The sequence below is a fragment of the Bombina bombina genome, chromosome 4, assembly GCF_027579735.1.
Source record: "Bombina bombina isolate aBomBom1 chromosome 4, aBomBom1.pri, whole genome shotgun sequence".
Taxonomy (NCBI): domain Eukaryota; kingdom Metazoa; phylum Chordata; class Amphibia; order Anura; family Bombinatoridae; genus Bombina; species Bombina bombina.
Genome location: NC_069502.1, coordinates 1156563603 through 1156585260, shown reverse-complemented (window position 1 = coordinate 1156585260; position 21658 = coordinate 1156563603). Strand labels below are relative to the sequence as shown.

The following is a 21658-nucleotide window of genomic DNA, read 5'->3' as shown; positions in this document are numbered from 1 at the left end:
GTACCTTGTCCATTCAAAATCTTCTGGATCCAGTATTTTCTTCTGTATTATATCTGCCAAGACATCTCTGCAGTGCACATAGAGGGTAAGTAAAGCTTCGAGGGTGGTCTTCTGATGAAGAAGTGGGATATCTAATGCCATCTCAGCAAGCTCTTCCAATTGCTTCAATAAATTAGAATGGACTAGTCCTAATCCTTTCACTGGTTCAACAGCAGAGAAGCTCTTCATACAATCTCTATTGAACATAATCTGGCTCTTAAGAAAATAAAAAACAAACTTTTTAAAATAAATCACGTAAAAGGGACAGTCTAGTCAAAATGTAATTTTCATGATTTAGATAGGGCATGCAATTTTAAACAACTTCCAAATTTACTTTTATTATCAAATTTGCTTTGGGGGGTGTCCCTCTTTTGAATTTTGAAATGTTGGGAAGTATGAGCATATTGTCAAACGTTTTGGAATACAAGTACCCAGTTCAAAACCACAAGAAGCAGCATGAGTTGTCACACATGCCAGGCACTTATATTGTTTCTGGTGCTTGTATTTTTAGAGCCATTGCCAGACATATTGCAAGTGAAATTGCTCATTTGAAAAAATAAAAAAGGGTTTGGGCTAATTTGCATCAAAACGAACTACAAATTCTGCCCATCTGCTTGTAAATAAGTATATAAAAACAGATCAGACAGTGGCACGAACAGAAACATTGTCTATGTGTGTTTTATGACATTGATTCTTCATATGAGCAACAAGAATTACACAAAACTAATGCATACAATGGAGCAATTTCACATATTTTTAAAGGGACACTATATTAAAAACTTTTATGATTCAGATAGAACATGCAATTTTTTTTTTTTTTTTAAATACCTTTCCAATTTACTTCCATTATCCATATGCAAAGTCTTTATATGCACACTTTCTGAGGCACCAGATCCTACTGAGCATGTGCAAGAGTTTTCAGTGTATACGTATATGAGTCTGTGATTGGCTGAAGGCTGTCACATGATACAGGGGCAGGCAAATGGAATAAATTTCAAACTTATCGGAAAAATCTAGTACTCACTTAAAAGCACTATTGCATTACTTTTTAACTATGTATTTGTTGATTATGCAATTCTACTGCATTTAATAGTCCTTTAAACATATTTTTGTAACAAATCTGACACCATATAAACCTGTATGTGGTTTACAAATAAAGTTACACGCTTTTATTTTATTTTTGTTTTTAGTGTTTCTCACTAGACTACACATCCGTTCACAGGAATTACAGCACACTTTGTCTATTTTAAAAATACATGGATGGTTTAAAGCATAGAGGCGTGTTTCTCTTCGCCAATAGAACTGTGGTACTTATCAGCTAGTAAGCATTAGGACCAGCAACACAACTGATACTGGTTAAAAAAGTTCAATATAAACAGACATTAAACAGTTATATTACATATTGTTGGCAAAGCAAGCAAAATATGTCCCAGATTAAAAGTGGACCACAAAGAAATTAGTGGTATTGATACTGTGCGCTAACATCACTCAGGATAAATCAATAGCGTGTATTTTTTGCTTATATTACAAGTTGACATTAATATTTTAGGATTCAAGCAAAAGTCTAGGGTGCGCCCTACTACCACAATACCACACTCCTTTTCTCATGGCTTAAAACTCTAAGACCATTTCTACCAGGGGGCCAATGAAGAGACTTGGGGTCTCTAGCAAGTAAGAATCAGACAGCGGGAAACTATCATGCCACAAGGCAACAGGAAGAAACATTCGGTGGCAATACCAAAGAAATCCTTGGCAGATCATTTTAAGGCCGCTACTCATTTTGAGAACACCTCCCATAGTCCTGGGATAATGCCTCAATCTCAGGCCCTGATACCAAACACGCCTACACCTCTATCCTCTGAGGCTACTATGGATGGCATTACAGCCTCAGCGATAGTTGATACTCTAACGGAGAGAATGAAGAACCTGGAAGAGACTCTCACTAAAACTATCCGGGGCTCAGTTGCTGAATTGCGAAGAGACATTGGTGCTATCAACGAACACACCAAAGCTCTGGAACGCAAGCAAGAAGACCGAGCCATAGAACAGGCTAATTTGATTACCCACTCACAACATGTAATGGATCATGTAGATATTATTGAAGCAAAAGTGGCAGATCTCGAAGATCGTTCGAGACGGAACAATCTCAGATTCCGGGGTATATCAGAAGATGTCTCACCCAGTGAACTTGGAGATTTCATCCTGGAGTATTGTAAACATCTTAAACCATCTACAAATCCATCTGAATCCCTAATAGACAGGGCACATAGACTCCCGAGAGGTAGGAATGTCTCAGTGGATAAACCACGAGATACAATAGTACGTTTCCACTACTTCACATTTAAAGAAAAAATTCTCAAAACAGCCTTCAACACCTCTTCCCTACCAGAAGGAGTAAAACACATACAAGTCTTTCTGGATCTATCCCAATACACCATGAAAAAAAGGAACTCTTTCCGGGAGATCACGACTACGCTAAGGAAGAGGGGAATCAAATATCGGTGGGGATACCCGACAAAGCTCCTCATTAACAAGGATGGTTCGCTGATTACTATAGATGACCTCTGTCGAGGGAGAGACCTCCTGGACCGGTGGTTTCAAGAGCCCCCAAGATTTTGAACTCCCTGCCGATGAGACCCTCTGAGACCCAGGATCTACAAACTCCAATATACAATAGGTCTGAGAGACTAAGCTCAACAGCTAAGGAATGGGACTCACTCCTGCAGAGATCACAGCCTCCAAATGCTAAACATCATAATCAAGACTTTGACTCTTTCCTGAACTGACGGAACTACAATTTGTTTCCTCTTCTTGGGACTTAAAGCTATAAATGATGGAGATCGGAGGTCACCAAATAGTAATGTATATATTTTTTGTCCGTTATAAGGTTTCCTTGCACTGGTTATTTATCTTTTATTTCTTATTATGATACGTCCTTACATGTTCATGCTAAAACGTAATCGTTATTGCAGGCTCATGTTTCCTAGTCTCATGGGACGCCCCCACCTGGTTATAATTCTGGACTAAGAGACTAGGATATGGTGGGTGAGTTTTTACACCAGACTTTACGTCAGTGCTCATTTACGACCACGAACACTAAATGACGAAACTAGGGCCCTGACTTCGCCCCAGACAGGTGACAATATAACATTTCTGTTGCCTCTTAGCCTGACAGTTACGCTCATGGGAGTCTGGGGACACTACATGAGAAGGTATTCTGTCCATCAGCTACAAAGTTTTCCAACGATTACTGACTACCCTATTCACTTACTAGGGAATACTGCTAAAGGGTCATAAAATGCTAAGTTTCTCTACTACACACCTAAACCCCCTACCACCAGAGTACAACCGAACAAGGATCTAAATCCAAGATAAGGGATCACAGTATAGGCTGTAAACTACCACACCGGGTTAAGTTTTTGAAGAAATTGGAACACACATTAGCCTAGCTACCAACTACTTCACTAGACTATAAGACTTGTGACCTATATTACTTCTCTAGCACTCTAACATACCCTATGAGGGAATTAACCACTCACGCAAGTTGAATTCAGGTAGCCTTACCTATAGTCAAGAGGTCACATAACCCTACAGTGCTTCCTATGTAAATGTTCATTCCATTTATCTACTCATTCATTACCACTTATATTGTTAAGATTTACTATTGGACTGTTGCCTGTTATATTTGTTTTCCCCACATGATATTGTTATATCAAGGTTACATCTTAGGGTAATGGTTTATTATAAACCCCCCCAATCTCCTACCATATGGCTCTATCCCGAAACAATAAGTTAGTAGACCCCACAAGACGCCAATAGTTTCATTTTTCTTTTGCCTATGATATAGGCCCCCTGGGGGATAGGCCCCCATGCCCCATTAATTACCTTTTACCTGTACCCCATAGGGACGTAATTAGACCCCTATTTAGTTGTTAATAAACTCAAGTCCTCATATCCTTATAGGCTTCCGCCCCCCACACCCCAACCCTCTCACTTCTTTTCCTGAACTGAGGGGTGATTTTTACCCTCTAAGAACATTTAACCTTAACCATTTTATTAAAAAGTACCCATAACTTCCTACCCCACTTCTCTACACCTTTGAGCTTAATTCGTAAGCAGTGGGAAATATATCCTATAGAAAAAAGTCTAGGGTGTGCTTCACTCGAGTAATAAGCCAAAGGTGAGCAAAGCCTAAATTCAAATAGTGAAATTCTTCACTTACTTTGAAGCTATGGCGCTGTATGGAAAACACAATTTATGCTTACCTGATAAATTTATTTCTCTTGTGGTGTATCCAGTCCACGGATCATCCATTACTTGTGGGATATTCTCATTCCCAACAGGAAGTTGCAAGAGGACACCCACAGCAGAGCTGTCAATATAGCTCCTCCCCTCACTACCATATCCAGTCATTCGACCGAAAACAAGCAGAGAAAGGAGAAACCATAGGGTGCAGTGGTGACTGTAGTTTAAAATTAAAAAATACCTGCCTTAAAATGACAGGGCGGGCCTTGTAAGGTGTATCCAGTCCACGGATCATCCATTACTTGTGGGATACCAATACCAAAGCTAAAGTACACGGATGAAGGGAGGGACAAGGCAGGTACTTAAACGGAAGGAACCACTGCCCGTAAAACCTTTCTCCCAAAAATAGCCTCCGAAGAAGCAAAAGTATCAAATTTGTAGAATTTTGAAAAAGTGTGAAGCGAAGACCAAGTCGCCGCCTTGCAAATCTGTTAAACAGAAGCCTCATTTTTAAAGGCCCATGTGGAAGCCACAGCTCTAGTAGAATGAGCTGTAATCCTTTCTGGAGGCTGCTGGCCAGCAGTCTCATAGGCTAAGCAGATTATGCTTCTTAGCCAAAAAGAAAGAGAGGTTGCCGAAGCCTTTTGACCTCTCCTCTGTCCAGAGTAGACAACAAACAAAGCAGATGTTTGACGAAAATCTTTAGTAGCTTGTAAGTAAAACTTTAAAGCACGAACCACGTCCAGATTGTGTAATAGACGCTTCTTCTTTGAAGAAGGATTAGGACAGAAAGACGGAACAACAATCTCTTGATTGATATTTTTATTAGATACCACCTTAGGTAAAAACACAGGTTTGGTACGCAGAACTACCTTATCTGCATGGAAGATCAGATAAGGAGAATCACATTGTAAGGCAGGAAACTCTACGAGCCGAGAAAATAGCTACCAAAAAAAGAACTTTCCAAGATAAAAGTTTGATATCTATGGAATGAAGAGGTTCAAATGGAACCCCCTGAAGAACTTTAAGAACCAAATTTAAGCTCCAAGGTGGAGCAACAGGTTTAAACACAGGCTTGATTCTAACTAAAGCCTGACAAAATGCCTGAACGTCTGGGACATCCGCCAGACGCTTGTGCAAAAGAATAGATAGCGCAGAAATCTGTCCCTTTAAGGAACTAGCTGACAATCCTTTCTCCAATCCTTCTTGGAGAAAAGATAATATCCTGGGAATCCTGACCTTACTCCATGAGTAGCCCTTGGATTTACACCAATAAAGATATTTACGCCATATTTTATGATATATTTTCCTGGTGACAGGCTTTCGTGCCTGAATTAAGGTATCAATGACTGACTCGGAGAAACCACGCTTTGATAAAATCAAGCGTTCAATCTCCAGGCAGTCAGCCCCAGAGAAATTAGATTTGGATGGTTGAAAGGACCCTGAAGTAGAAGGTCCTGTCTCAGCGGCAGAGTCCATGGTGGAAAGGATGACATGTCCACCAGCTCTGCATACCAAGTCCTGCGTGGCCACGCAGGTGCTATCAAGATCACCAATGCTCTCTCCTGCTTGATTTTGGCAATCAGACGAGGGAGCAGAGGAAACGGTGGAAACACATAAGCAAGGTTGAAGGACCAAGGCGCTGCTAGAGCATCTATCAGTGTTGCCTTGGGGTCCCTGGACCTGGATCCGTACAAGGAAGCTTGGCGTTCTGGCGAGACGCCATGAGATCCAGTTCTGGTTCGCCCCAACAAAGAACCAATTGTGCAAACACCTCCGGATGGAGTTCCCACTCCCCCGGATGAAATGTCTGTCGACTTAGAAAATCCGCTTCCCAGTTCTCTACACCTGGGATTTGGATAGCTGATAGGTGGCAAGAGCGAATCTCTGCCCAGCGAATTATGAAAAAATGCAGTAAATCAAACGAAATTTTTACAGTGTGTATAATAGGCTAACAGAGCATTGCACCCACTTGCAAATGGATGATTAACCCGTTAGTTCAAAAACCGGATCAAAAAAACGATATAGACGTTTTTAACAGTCACACCAAACTGCCACAGCTTTGCTGTGGGCCTACCTTCCCCAACAAACGATTTTGGAAGCCTAAAAGCCCTTTAGAGATGTCCTGTAGCAGTCAGGGAACTCCTGGATGTCTCAGTCTGTAATAGTTAATGCTCAAAAAAGCACTAAACTAGGCCCCTCCCACTCATAGTAACACAGTGGAAAGCCTCAGGAAACTGTTTCTAGGCAAATTTAAGCCAGCCATGTGGAAAAAAACTAGGCCCCAATAAAGTTTTATCACCAAAGTATATATAAAAACTTTTAAACATGCCAGCAAACATTTTATATTGTAAATATAAAGGAGTATTACCTCAGAAAGTAAGCATGATACCAGTCGTTATTAAATCACTGTATTCAGGCTTACCTTACATAAATTTGGTATCAGCAGCATTTTCTAGCCTTCACATCTTCTAGAAAAATATTAACTGCACATACCTCATAGCACGATAACCTGCATGCCATTCTCCCGCTGAAGTTATCGCTCTCTTCAGTCATGTGTGAGAACAGCAATGGATCTTAGTTACAACCTGCTAAGATCATAGAAAACACAGGCAGATTTTTTTTTTATTCTGCCTGGAACAAAATAGCACAACTCCGGTACTATTTAAAAATAACAAACTCTTGATTGAAGCAAAATAACAGCTACGTTTCACCACTTATCTCTTACTACCTCCATGCTTGTTGAGAGTTGCAAGAGAATGACTGGATATGGTAGTGAGGGGAGGAGCTATATTGACGGCTATGCTGTGGGTGTCCTCTTGCAACTGCCTGTTGGGAATGAGAATATCCCACAAGTAATGGATGATCCGTGGACTGGATACACCTTACAAGAGAAATCCAAGTTTAAAACACTGCCCACATACATATCAATACACATACACACAAATATATATACATACACACACATATACAGTATATATATATATATATATATATATATATATATATATATATATATATATATATATATATATATATATACACATGCACTCTTTGAGCCATTTCAGCCGCAGTCTTTTAAATCATTGTTAAAACATTTATTTCAATAATAAACATTCACCTAGATTACGATTTTTACGCTATACCGGGTGCGTAAAGAACGCAAAAAAAGAGCGGTATTGCACTTGCCTTAGCGCTGCCATTATAAGTTACTGAAAAACCTCCTTGTGCTGTGGGTTATGGAGCGTTAAGCTCCATACCGCACAAATGTGAAGGGCTAAGTTTACATGCTCATGCACGCTTTCCCCCATAGACATAAATGGGGAGAAAGTGTTAGGAGAAAAACTAACACCTGCGATTGCAGGAATGGCAAATCGCCGTAACGCAACCCAATTTATGTCTATGGGGAAAAGAAAATTACATTAAAACCTTACACCCTAACATAAACCCCAAGTCTAAACACCCCTAATCTGCCGCTCCCCGACATTGCCGACACAAAAGAGTTATTAACCCCTAATCTGCCGCTCCCCGATATCGCTGACGCTAAATAAAGTGATTAACCCCTAATCCGCCGCTCCCCAACATCGCCAACACTAAATAAACCTATAAACCCCTAACCCGCTGCCCACCCACATCGCTACTACTATAATAAACCTATTAACCCCTAAATCGTTGGCCCCCCACATCGCCAACACTATAATAAAGTATTAAACCCTAAACCGCCAGCCCCCCACATCGCAAATAATAAACTAAACCTATTAACCCCTAAACCACCAGCCCCCATATAATAACTAATAAACTAAACCTATTAACCCCTAAACCGCCGGTCCCCCACATCACAAAACACTAAATTAAACTATTAACCCCTAAACCTAACACACCCCTAACTTTAAATCAAAAGTTACAATATAACTATCTTAAAATAAATAAAAAGTTACCTGTGAAATAAAAAAAAAACTAACTAAACATAACTATTCTAATAAAATAAACAAAAAATTTAAAATCCTAAATTACAAATTTAAATAAACCTAATACTACGGAAAAAAACAAAAAACTAACATTACAAAAAAATAAAATGCTAAAATTACAAAAAATAAAAAAACACTAATATTACAAAAAATAAAAAACAAAATTATCCAAAATACTAAAAATTACACCTAATCTAATAGCTCTATAAAAAACAAAAAAGCTCCCCCAAAATAAAAACACCCCCTAACCTAACAATAAACTACCAATAGCCCTAAGTTTAACAGCTCTTTTACATAAAAAAATTACAAAGTCCCCCCACCCACCCAACCCCCCCAAATAAAAAATTAAGTCTAAAAAAATCCTTACACTAACCCCAGAAAATCTACTTACGGTTCCTGAAGCCCGGACATCCATCTTCATCCAGGCGGCGACATCTTGATCGCAGGGGCATCATCTTTCTTCATTCCGGTGTCAAGGAGCTGTAGAGCATCTTTTGCGAGCAGCGCAGACATCCAGCGTGGAGGATCCTCTTTATACGGTCACTGTCGTACACTGAAGCTTGAATGTAAGGTACCTGTTTAAATATGGGGTACCTTGCATTCCTATTGGCTGACATTTTCAAATCAGCCAATAGGATGAGAGCTAATGAAATCCTATTGGCTCCGCGCCTCCACAGCCTTGCAACACTGGGATGAAGATAGAAGATGCCGCCTGGATGAAGACTTCTCGTCTGGATGAAGATGGATGTCTGGACTTCAGGAACCGTGAGTAGATTTCCTGGGGTTAGTTTTATTTTTATTTTTTGGGGTGTTTTTTTTTAGATTAGGGATGGGCAGTAAATGATCTGAATGCCCTTTTAAGGGCAGTAAAAGCGCTGAATGCCCTTTTAAGGGCAATGCCCAAACAAATGCCCCTTTAGGGGCAATGGGTAGCTTAGGTTTTTTTTAAGACTTTGTTTTTTTATTTTGGGGGGGTTGGTTGGGTGGGAGGGACTGTTAGGAGGACTTTGTAATTTTTAGGTAAAAGAGCTATTTAACTTAGGGCAGTAGTTTATTGTTAGGTTAGGGGGTCTTTTTATTTTGTGGGGGCTTTTTTGTTTTTATAGGGCTATTAGATTAGGTATTAACTTTTATTATTTTGGATAATTTAGTTTAGTTTTTTGTAATCCTAGTGTTTTTTATTTTTTGTAATTTTAGCGTTTTTACTTTTTTTGTAATGTTAGATTTTTTAAATTTTTTCGTAGTATTAGTTTTTTGATAAATTTGTAACTTAGGTTTTTAATCATGTAATTTAGGATTTATAATTCGTAGTTTATTTTAAATGTTATTAGAATAGTTATGTTAGGTTAATTTATAGTTTAATCTTAAGGTTTTTTTATTTCACAGGTAAGTTTTTATTTATTTTAAGATAGTTATATTGTAACTTTTAATTTAAAGTTAGGGGGGTGTTAGGTTTAGGGTTTAATAGTTTAATTTAGTGTTTTGCGATGTGGGGGGGCAACGGTTTAGGGGTTAATAGGTTTAGTTTATTAGTTACGATGTAGGGGGCTGGTGGTTTAGGGGTTATCAGGTTTAGCTTTGTTGTGATGTGGGGGACTGGAGGTTTAGGGGTTAATACTTTATATAGTGTTGACAATGTGGGGGGCCGGCGGTTTAGGGGTTACTAGATTTATTAAGTGTTGGCGATGTGGAGGGGCGGCGGTTTAGGGGTTAATAGGTTTATTTTAGTGTCGGCGATGTGGGTGGGTGGGCGTCAGATTAGGGGTTAATAGGTTTAATATGTATCTGCAAAGCAGGAGGGAGGCGGTTTAGGGGTTAATAGGTAGTAACATCTCACACATAAAGCAGCATAAAATCAAATAAACACATAAGATTAGTATTCCCCCCTGTTCAATAATCCCCCTAAGGAGATTTTAACCCTTGATTCTATAAAGATAAAAAGGCGCCACACTGTGATCCTGTCTTCTGTGTTAACATTATATTATAAAAAAAATGAAACGATCTTACCAGAATCTACGCCGTGGAACAGGAACACGGCCCTTCAAGTGTGACAGGTCGTAGCATTGCTCCTGACATGGACTTGAGAGAAGAAAGCAGTCTGTGAAACTCGTCAACGCTGATTGCTGTAGGAGCTGTTAATATGAGTCTGGATGGTGTCGCAGAGGAGAGCTCTCCCTGCATCTCCGGACTCTAACTTTCACCCAGGCCCTCAGTGAGAAGTTTATAGGGCTACTTAAAACTCCTGTCCCATTGCGAAGAGTAGAACCCTCCATAAGAGACAAAACAAATTCTGACACGTCTCTGCCAACCTCCTGGGACGAAAGGCAAAGAATGACTGGGGGATGAGGGAAGTGGGAGGAGTATTTAAACCTTTGGCTGGGGGGTCTTTGCCTTCTCCTGGTGGCCAGGTTATTATTTCCCAAAAGTAATGAATGCAGCTGTGGACTCTTTCCCATTAGGAAGAAAAAATGCTATTAATGTAATAGTTGTGACTTAATAGCTTCTTTATGGGAAACATTTTAATATTTTATTGGTAACTGAATAAATTGGAATATTTTTTCAAGAAATGTTTTTAATATTTATCAAGCTATAATATCAAGCTGAAAGACTGCAGACTGCCATTTAAACAAATTCACAAAAAAAAGGAAACTCAGTTCCTCTAGGGGGCGCTAAAATTGGAAAATGCAAAGGACAGGTACAATCAAAATAGGCTCACAAAGGTTAATAATTAGAATGGTATCACTAGGTTGAATGGAGATGTGAGATATATAAATATTATTAAATACTATAACTCAAATTTAAACTTATCTCAAATAGAAAGTTCCAAAGTCCAAAGTGGGGAATCAGAGTGTGAGTTTTTCAAGGATGCTTTCTTCTTTTTTTCTCGGTTACCGGCTTCCACCAAACAAATCAGACAGGATTAAAATAATGCAGACCAGGTTAAAAAATAATCATCAAAAGTTTAATGTAAAACCTTTTACAATAGTGAGTAAAAACACAGGTTTGAAATATTCATTCAGAGCCCCAGTATACTGCAACGCGTTTCTCTGCTAACACAGCAGTTTCATCAGGCATAAAAATCATATCACATTAAAAGGGACAGTTTTACTCACTATTCTTAAAGGTTTTACATTAAACTTTTGATGGTTATTTATTAACCTGGTCTGCATTATTTGAATCCTGCCTGATTTGTTTGGAGGAAGCTGGTAACCGCGGCTCAGTGAACGCGCCTATAAGCACAATAGAGTGCTGCCACATAATGTGAGTACCCTGCACTATTCCTACATCTGATTGATAACACATTATTGATATGCACATGAAGTGCCCTCTGTTTTGTACATCTAGGATCTACAATACTGCCATTTAAAAATCATTCAACTGAAGGCCACTGCTTCCTAACCTCTACTCCACCTCAGAAATGTAGCAGTTAATTCATACTAGGCTGATTTGTTAGGATGATGTTAGGACAGTTGCACTTTTGAACCATTGGCTGCCCAATAGTGGGGGCGGGCTGCATAAAGTTAAATGAATATTTACTTTCTCCAAATCGAGGTGCACAGGTTCCCTGGCTGGGAACTAAGTCCACCAGAGAAACAAATGTCAAGAAAGTAACATAATGTTTTTACATTGTTAAACATATGAAAAAGAAAATGCCCACTAGAGTGAGTCAATGTGTAACCAGAGGTTGTCTGGCATGAAAATGAAGGTTTAAAAGCTGTGACAAAATGTATTGCAACTAGAGCATGACTAAGGGAGTCAACCCTGAAACGTCGCTTATTTTATTGTCTTAATAAAGTGTTGAAAAGAATACTGGGTGCTGTGGACGTCTTTTGGATTCAGTATATGCTGTAGAGACCAGGCAGTGTCTCTCGTCCTTACGTGCACCTTTCAGTAGTGCTGTTTCATAACTGTACATATTGGAGTTATTTATGAGTCAACACTGAATGGCTAAAATGCAAGTCTGTCAAAAAAACTGAGATAAGCGGGCAGTCTGAAGAGGCTTAGATACAGGGTAATCACAGAGGTAAAAAGTATATTAATATAACCATGTTGGTTATGCAAAACTGGGGAATGGGTAATAAAGGGATTAGCTATCTTTTTTAACAATCAACATTTTTGTGTAGACTGTCCCTTTAACAAGTTTATTTCTTGCTTATTTAATCTTACTTTTTAACTTACCACAACGAGAACCACTTGTCCTGGGTGTGTGAGAAGCCATTTCTTCAAATCTGATTGACTCCAATCAATAACTCCAACTTTTATAAGTCTAGAAAAAAATATTTTATAATATACCATTACCTCAATAAAATGATATTACTGTAACTGTCATCATTGCATCATTGATAAAATTGTTGATCACATGAAAAATTGAATAATTAAAGACATAAAAAAATGATTATTCTGTCAGTTATTATTGAGAGTCTGCATTAAATGCTCTGCCTGCACAATAATTTATAGCACCAACTTACAGAAACACAATGCTCTAAATGTTTACAAAAACAGGTATTTTTTGTATGCAATTCCTTTGTAAGGTTGATATTCACTTTGCATTTAAAAAAACATCTATATAAATCACTTGTATAGGAAAAAGGTGGGACACCCCGGTCCAAAATGCCATAGTTACACAATATACAATTTTGCACTAAAGTTACAATCAAATAGTACCTAACTAGCATAGGGCCAGATTACAAGTGGAGTGCAAATTAACGCTCCCGCTCAAACGTTAACTGCTAGAAGTATTTTGCACGTGTCGGGTAGTGCTCGCATTACAAGTTGAAAGTAGACCGTTTTTGCTCTCGTGCTAACCAGAATATTGTGCGCAAACATGATAACATATTCTCAAGTGCTCTAACCCAACATGAAAATATGAATATTTCACATTCCAAATATTCTTCGCATAGCAGAGTATGTTCTATTTATTTATGAATACATATTTCTACATATATCTGATGGTATTTATACATTTATAACTATATATATATATATATATATATATATCTATATATATATATATATACACACGATTATATATAGATATAAATATATACAGATTATATATATATATATGCATATATATATATATATATATATATATATATATATATATATATATATATATGCATGTGTATTTATGGGTTTATATGTCTGTAAATACATATATACAAATATAAGTACATAAATACCTCTGTACACACACACACATTATATATATATATATACACACACATTATATATATATATACACACACACACACACATATATATATATATACACACACACACACACATGCATATACATCTGTAGGCATGTATATGTATGTGTCCCTATGTTAAAGCCCTTTGCTGCCTGAGACCTCATAACTTATAACTTTTTTGTGTAATATTTTTTTAAAATATTTTTTATTAGACAGTGTTATTATGAGTGTAAATGTACTTTGTAATGTATTTTTGATGTGTTTTGTGCAACTTTTTGGTTTCGCAAAACAGTTAACCAGAACTCTGAGGACGCAGTAATCATTCTAGCATAAATCGTGACTGCGCTCAAACGATCCCGTTTACTTTCAACTCGTAATACCAGCCGAAAACTGGACAAGTGCAAACACCTTCAATAAACCCCTTATTGCTCAGGGGCAAACTACTCGTAATCTGGCGCTTATTGTATTCAAGGCCTTTTGTTCTTGAAAATACAATTATATCAGCATATATATATTGTGAGCTTTTCAGTTCCTGTTAGAAATGAAAGTGCAGAACACTGTTATATTCCGCACAGCCATTGGCTGCACAATCTCTAGTGGCCTATTTATAACTGTCTCTTAATGGCCACAGCAGAGGAGGTAACCTAAGTTACAACATGGCACCTCCCATTGTTTTATAGACACTAAAATTTATTTTGTCTAAATTTAAACAGCTAATGAAACTGCAAAAAAATACATCTACGTGTTATTCTCAGACTAATCTTTTCTTTGAATTCATCATTCTAACTTTCATGGTTCAGACAGAGCATACCACATTTTAAGACATTTCCTTTCTATTATCAAATTGATTTGGGTATCCTTTGTTGAAAAGCATAGTTAAGTAGGCTTAGAAGCAACAATGCACTACTGTGACCTAGATGCTGATTGGTGGCTACACACAATTCTTGTCATTGGCTCATCAGATGTGTTCAGCTGCCTACTTCACAGAAGTGCAATGCTGCTCTGGAGTTGACTTTAACACAGGGACGTGCATTCATTAGAGGCAGGTGAGGCAGTGCCTACCCTGGCCAATGTGGGAATTACATCTATTTTTTAATAAAAAAAATAAATAAAAAAAAAATGTTTTTTTTGTTTGTTTTTTTTTTAACATATGAAAGGTGACCCCCCCTACCCCCCCACCCCTCCACCAAATTATGCTTATTATTGCAATTTTATTATTGTTTCCTAACTTTACTACATTGCATTCATATTGCGCAAGAAGGTAAGAGGCCAGCTGTCCTTCCATTGCGCAATATGAATGTATTAGTCTGTTATGTTATGGGCTGCTTTAGAGACTGCCACCCAGTGGGGAATAATACTAATGCAGCAGTCTCTATGCAGCCCATAACTGCTCCCACCGGAGGCTAGCCTCGGGAGCCCTGAGCCCTGCCTGCCCGGCCGCTCAGCCAATCAGGCATCAGTATGTCTGAGTCTCTCTAGGCTGAGTTGCCGGGCGGGAAATTGTTGCGCAGCCGCATTGGTGGTCAGGTTGGTGCAGTCAGTGGTGCAATCACATGTGCGGTGGTGCCGGGGGAGAGGAGTTTGACTAAGTGGGGTCGCCACTCGGATGACTTGGGTGACGTCATCAACTCTGCTGAGCTTTCATGATCTTCTAAGACACAGACAGATCACATCAGGATGATCGTGCCGTGTGAAGACAATGGAAAAAGCCGGTAAGTGAGTGACATCACATGTCACATGTTCTGGCCTGAGCAGGCCTAGCATATAGCTAGGCAGATGGAAGTCATGCGCACACAGCAGTTAGAGGCAGCACTGCGGGGCATAGAAGAGTGGGGACATGTGGTCGAGGTTGCTTGCAGGCGAGCAGGAAGCTGGAGGCAAGTAAGAATAACTTGCACTACGGGCAGGGTAAGGCAGCGATCTGACTACACTGCTACTGTCTGCAGCAGGATAACAGGTTATAAATCTAAACAAGCTCCGGGCCAGGGAGGGGGAGAGAGGCTCAGTGGAAGTGAAAGCAGTGAGTCTGAATAACACATGTGGCAATGGCATATACTTATGCCTGGAGATTTATCCAATAAAATATTTGTTTTATATATGTCATGTAGATGTCTGAAAATAAAACAATTATTTTATTGAATAAATCTACAGAAATAAGTATATTCAGCAAGTTATTCAAATAATTCAGACTGCTTTCACTTTCACTGAGCCTGTCTCCCCCCTCCCTCTCTCCCCCTCCCCGGAGTTTAAGATTTATAATAACCCTGCAGTGTGCCGTGTGTTTAAGTTCCCTTTAAAGAGACAGCACCCTTGTAGTTGTCCTTCCATAAAACAAGCTTTTGGCAGCTGTGCAGTCATCTCTGATAGCCTAGGGGTTAAATGTAAGTGTAAAAGAATATGGTGAGTGCATATTACTAGAACAAAAATGTGTTTTTACCTTCCTGTAAATTATCTTCTAAAGAAAAGCCTGTTTATGTGTTTTAGTAACACCTCTTCATTGCCATTTCTGTATTTTAATCAGTGGCAATGAAGAGGTTAACAATTAAGCAAGTGCTGCTTTGTGTTTTCAGAAACATGTCTGATATTCCTCTTTATGTGACAAGATTGACATGCCATATATTTGGCACTTGGAAAAGGTAATTGCAATGGGATTTCATCAGTGTCCTAGTGAAAGAATAGAAGAGCATGTGGGCTTCCTTAGCAGTTGCTGAGATACTTTCAGTTGTGCTCTGAATGGGATTGAAGATTTTTAGAATTGTCATATTTCCTATTGTGAGACATTACTTCCTCCAGGGATTTGCTCCTATATAAGATAGATTGCTGGTCTCTGAGAGCTGAGAACCTGAGCTAAGATGAAAAGCACAGCAAGTTGTTTCAAGGACATTGTTGGCTTAGAACATACTTATTTGGGGAAACAGTTACCTTCCAGGGTATTCGCTGTAGCTACATCCTTTATGGCCTGGGGAACTGTAAGCAATTGTAGCAGTGGATTTATAAAAATGTCATTTTGTCTCCTGTGTGAAAACCGTAAATGGACAGTGTAGGTTATTACCCCCCAAAAATGGTCTATTATAACATATTATTTATATAATCATTTCTATATGAGCCTTAATCCTCCTTTATTGTCATGTTTAAAAAAAGTTTATCTTGTTTTTTTCCTGTAACATTTTATCTCTGTCCTTGTCGTATCTTATGTTCAGTATCGCAGTATTCTATCAAGGTAAAATAGTGGGAGTAATTGATGCCTTTAAAAAAAATACAGATTTTAAGGATTGTTATAGAGTTAAAGGGACATGATATTGCAATTTAGTGAAGGAGCGTGCATGTGTCTGGCGCACTATATGACAGCAGTATTGCAATAATGTTATCCGCAAGAGCCCTAAATGGCAGCGCTGTTTCCTACCATGTAGTGCTCCAGACACCTACCAACGCTGGTCTTCAACCCAGAATAACATGGGAACTAAGCAAATGTTATCATAGAAGTAATTGGAGTAGTAAAGTAAAATGTAGCAGGGTTAGCCTTGTAAAGTCAGCAGGGTGCATACATAACAATATAGAAAAATCTCAAGGTATTTACCGTCCCTTTAACCTCCTTGCAATGTGGATTAGGAGAAAGGGGCACTTTAAAACTATGCTTCCCACATAAAACACAGTAGTATAAGATTCTAGTTTAGAAAGATATGAGTCCCCTCTTCAATTGTTTAGTTTTGAGTTTTAGAACTATATTTTCTCATTTTAGCAATATTTATCTGACTCATTACCATTATAATATCACATTATAAGTGTGAATATTATAGCCCATGAGTCCATGACCCCTTAAAATAACTTAAAGGGATAGTCAACACCAGAATTTTTGTTGTTTAAAAAGAAAGATAATCCCTTTATTACCCATTCCCCAGTTTTGCATATCCGACACAGTTATAATAATACACGTTTTACCTCTGTATTTATCTTGTATCTAATCCTCTGCTGACTGCCCCCTTATTTCAGTTCTTTGATAGACATGCAGTTTAGCCAATCAGTGCTCACTCCTAGGTCACTTTACGTGCATGAGCTCAATGTTATCTATATGAAACATGTGAACTAATGCCCTCTAGTGGTCAAAATGTATTCAGATTAGAGGCAGTCTTCAAGGTCTAAGAAATTAGCATATGAACCTCCTAGGTTTAGCTTTCAACTAAGAATACCAAGAGAACAAAGCAAAATTGGTGATAAAAGTAAATTGGGAAGTTGTTTAAAATTGCATGCCCTATTTAAATCATTAAAGTTTTTTTTGGACTTGACTGTCCCTTTAAAGGGACAGTAAACATAACAAATAATATTATATAATTCTGCACATAGTGCAGAATTATATAACATTAGCTTACCACCATGTTTCTAAAACAAAGGGTTATATAGATATTTTGCAGCAAAAACAGAATGCCCCTCCTGGCTCTACTGAGCTGGTCTGTTTTCTTCTCCTAAGCGCATCTGGGCATGCTGTCTAATCACAGCCGGCCTGATCGTGCTATTAAACTCAATGTAGCTTGCTCCCACTACCAGACCAGAGTGGGAGCGAGCTACATTGAGTTCAATAGCGCGTGCCCGCAATGCGCTTAGGAGAAGAAAACAGACCAGCTCAGTAGAAACATATTTTAATGGGCCTGGATTTCTAGATCTCATAATCAGAGCAAGCATTTTGTTATCTGGCAAGAGTTTCTGTTACAATCCTTTAGACTAAAAACAGATGTTTACTAAGTTGACCAGTTTTCAAAGACACCATTGAAAGGGAGATGAAACCCATATGTTTTGTCACTCAAGCTAAATCCTCTTCGCCCAGAATGCCTGTTAAAGGCAAAGACAAAAAAGCCAAGCTGGGTGATCCCAGTTTGAACAGCTCTAGTGAGACATTACCTAATATAAATGACACCCAGATGCTAATCACTCATCTAACTGATTTATTTACCCCACAGTTCGAGATAATAAAGGCTGAATTGGGCACGATTTCATCGGTAATTTCTAGCCTTTCTGTAGAGGTCAAACAATTCTCTAATAGAATGCTTGAAATGGAGAATAGAGTTTCTGAGTTAGAAGATCAAGCCAATGTTCAAGATGATATTATAACTAAACAGAACTCTAAAATTGCCAATCTGCAATTGCGTCTGGACGACCTGGAAGATCGTTCCAGACGCAATAATATTCGAATTATTGGCCTCCCCGAGACCCAGGAATTCCAGGATTTATATCATTTTACATCTTACACATTGCCCCAGGCCCTAGGTTTCCCTCAGCAGAGGCTTCCCATTGTTATAGAAAGAGCCCACAGAACGGGCCCTAAAAATATTCAGTCAGAGGGATCTCGCCTAAATAGAATGTGCATCTTTAGAATTCTGAATTATCAAGACAAGGTAGAATATTTGAGATTATTCAAAAAAAGAAGTGAACCACTCCTGTTTGGAAACAATAGAATTTTATTATTCCAAGATTATTCGGTAGAAACCTCCTCAAAAAGAAAGATAATGGCACCGCTCTGCTCGCAACTTATTAATAAAGGCTTCAATGCATGGATGGTATATCCTGCTAGCATAATTGTTGAGCAGGACGGTGCCAGAAAAATCTATCGAGAAGCCGGGGAGGTAAAAAAATTTATAAATGATAAATAGTTGACTGCTCAGCTATGTAAGATTTACTTTTGGCCCCTATAAAATGAAGGGTGAGTTAGATCCTAAAGTTCTTATCTCTTTTCTGAGGGATGTATGTTTAGAAGTGTTAGGGATTGCTGTTTTGATATTTTTCAAAGGTTTTCTTTTTTTTTTTTTTTTTTTTTTTTTTTTTTTTTTTTTGCTTTTTTTCCCTGCTTATCCTCCTCCTCTTATTTTTCTGCTCTTTATTGACTTTCCCCCCTCCGGGTCCGTAAGAGGAAACCTTTTTCTGATTGATCCGCTAAGAGTCGGTAGTGGACATTAAATTTTTATCTTGGAATGTAGGCGGGATTGTCTCGCCTATGAAACGTAAGTTGATTATCAAGCTATTGGCGAAACAAAAACCAGATATTGTTTTTATTCAAGAGACCCATCTTACAGAGCAGGAAGTCGCAAAACTCAAGATAAAATGGGTGGGAGAGGTAATTGCCTCTCCTTCAAGCAGGAGAAAATGTGGTGTGGCAATATTGATCAGCAAATCGCTGGATTATAAGATCATACAAGTGGAGACGGATACGACTGAAAGGTTTATTTTATTACAAATTATGATTAATAATACTAAATATGTGCTTTGTAATGTGTACGGCCCTAACAAATTCTGTAGGGACTTCTGGGAAAATGTTAAAGTTAAACTTTTTCCTTACATAAAAGAGAATCTCATATTAGGTGGAGATTTTAATATGGCCATGTGCCCAGAAGTAGATAGATTCTCACAGAAGAACCTTCCAGAGACTAGGAGAAGCTCCAAATATTTTACTAGATTTTGTCGTAAATTACATCTCACTGATATATGGCGATGCCTTAATCCGGATCTATTGAGCTTTACATGTGAATCCAAAGCTCACAGGACTTTTGCCAGGATAGATTTATTTTTAATTGCCGAGTCACTCTCGATTACTAAAATAGAGGCTGGAATTGGGGAGATTGTGACCTCGGACCACTCAATCATATCTTTAACTTTGAGATGCCATGACAGCAGTAAATTTAAAAGGCCTAGGACCTTTTATTATCCATGTTATCTTTATAATAATCCTAGATTTTGTCAATGGTTAAAACAGTCTTGGAAGGATTACAGTACACGTAACATTTCTTATTTTCATAAGATTGAAACCTTTTGGGAGGCTTCAAAAGCGGTCTTACGTGGTGAAATCATGGCATTTCTAGATATTAAAAATAAGAAACAACATGCCCGAGACCTGCAACTTATTAACCAGGTTAAAAAAGCCTATAAAAAATACTATGGAGATCGCTCCAGTAGTAACTGGAATAGGTATATAACCCATAGAAAAGAGAGGGACATATTCCTGACTCAAAAACATCTAGAAGAGGAGGCTAAAACCAATCTATATTTCAGGAGCTTTCACGGTAGCTCAGCTAAAAATTTAGCCAGATTGGTTAAAGCCAGGAAAAGGAAGAACTTTATCTCTAGTGTTAAAGAAGGAAATTCGCGATATACCAATACAGAAGAGATACGCGGAGTCTTCTTTAATTATTATAAGCAATTATATTCCAAACAGGAATGCAATTTTACTAATCAAAAAAATTTTTGGGAGAAAGTCACTCTACCTAAGATACAGAAGGAAGAATTAGATGCCCTGAATGCCCCGATCACTCCGGAAGAAATATTAAGAGCCATTAATGCGTCTAAATTGAACAAAACCGCGGGCCCTGATGGGTTTCCTGCGGAGTTTTACAAAAGTCTAGCAGTAGAAATAACGCCAATCTTAGAGAAATTGTTTAACAGCTACTATACTACCGACAAACCAATTTCAAGTCTTTTCGCTGCAGCAAACATATCACTAATACTGAAAAAAGGAAAGAACCCTGAAGATCCAGCCTCATATAGACCAATTTCAGTCCTTAACGCGGATTACAAGATCCTAACTTCTATCATTTCTTGTAGACTTGCAGGGTGCTTGGATAAACTTATACATCCCGATCAGGTCGGATTTATGACCACGCGAAATTCAGCTAAAAACATTAGGAGATTAACTACCTTGGTAGACTATATCTGGAATAGTGATCAGTTCAAAGATAGAACTAATTTTAATGACCACGCAGTTCTCACTTTGGATGCAGCCAAAGCTTTTGACAGCATTGCTTGGACTCATTTATTTAAAACCTTAGACAAATTTGGCTTTGCAGAAAATTTTTTACACTTTGTTCAGAAAATTCATTGGAAGCCAGAATCCTTTCTCCTGGTTAATCGGACGTTTTCTCCTAAGATAATTTTAGAGAGAGGAACAAGACAGGGTTGCCCCCTCTCACCTTTCTTGTTTAACATTGCTCTTGAACCGCTAGCAACCAGATTGAGAGAAATATTGCCGGGGATACCAGATTTAGACCCAAACTTAAAAGTCTTACTTTACGCGGACGATATTCTAATTTGTTTACAAAATACTAGAGACTCAATCCCCAAGGTCATAAATACATTGGAGGAATTCAGCTCCTTTGCGGGATATAAGTCCAACTTAGATAAAAGTGAATTTATGTGGCTAGGCAAAGATACTCATCGACAAACTAATTTAAT

At 38.3% G+C, this 21658-nt stretch overlaps 1 protein-coding gene across 1 annotated transcript in view; it reads right to left on the bottom strand.

The window, feature by feature from the left end:
* DNAH14 (dynein axonemal heavy chain 14) overlaps positions 1 to 21658 on the bottom strand; it is a 746387-nt gene that overhangs the window by 517592 nt on the left and 207137 nt on the right. Inside the window, 2 exon segments of the mRNA XM_053712788.1 lie at positions 5 to 255; positions 12432 to 12519. Coding sequence (XP_053568763.1) covers positions 5 to 255; positions 12432 to 12519 — 339 coding nt within the window.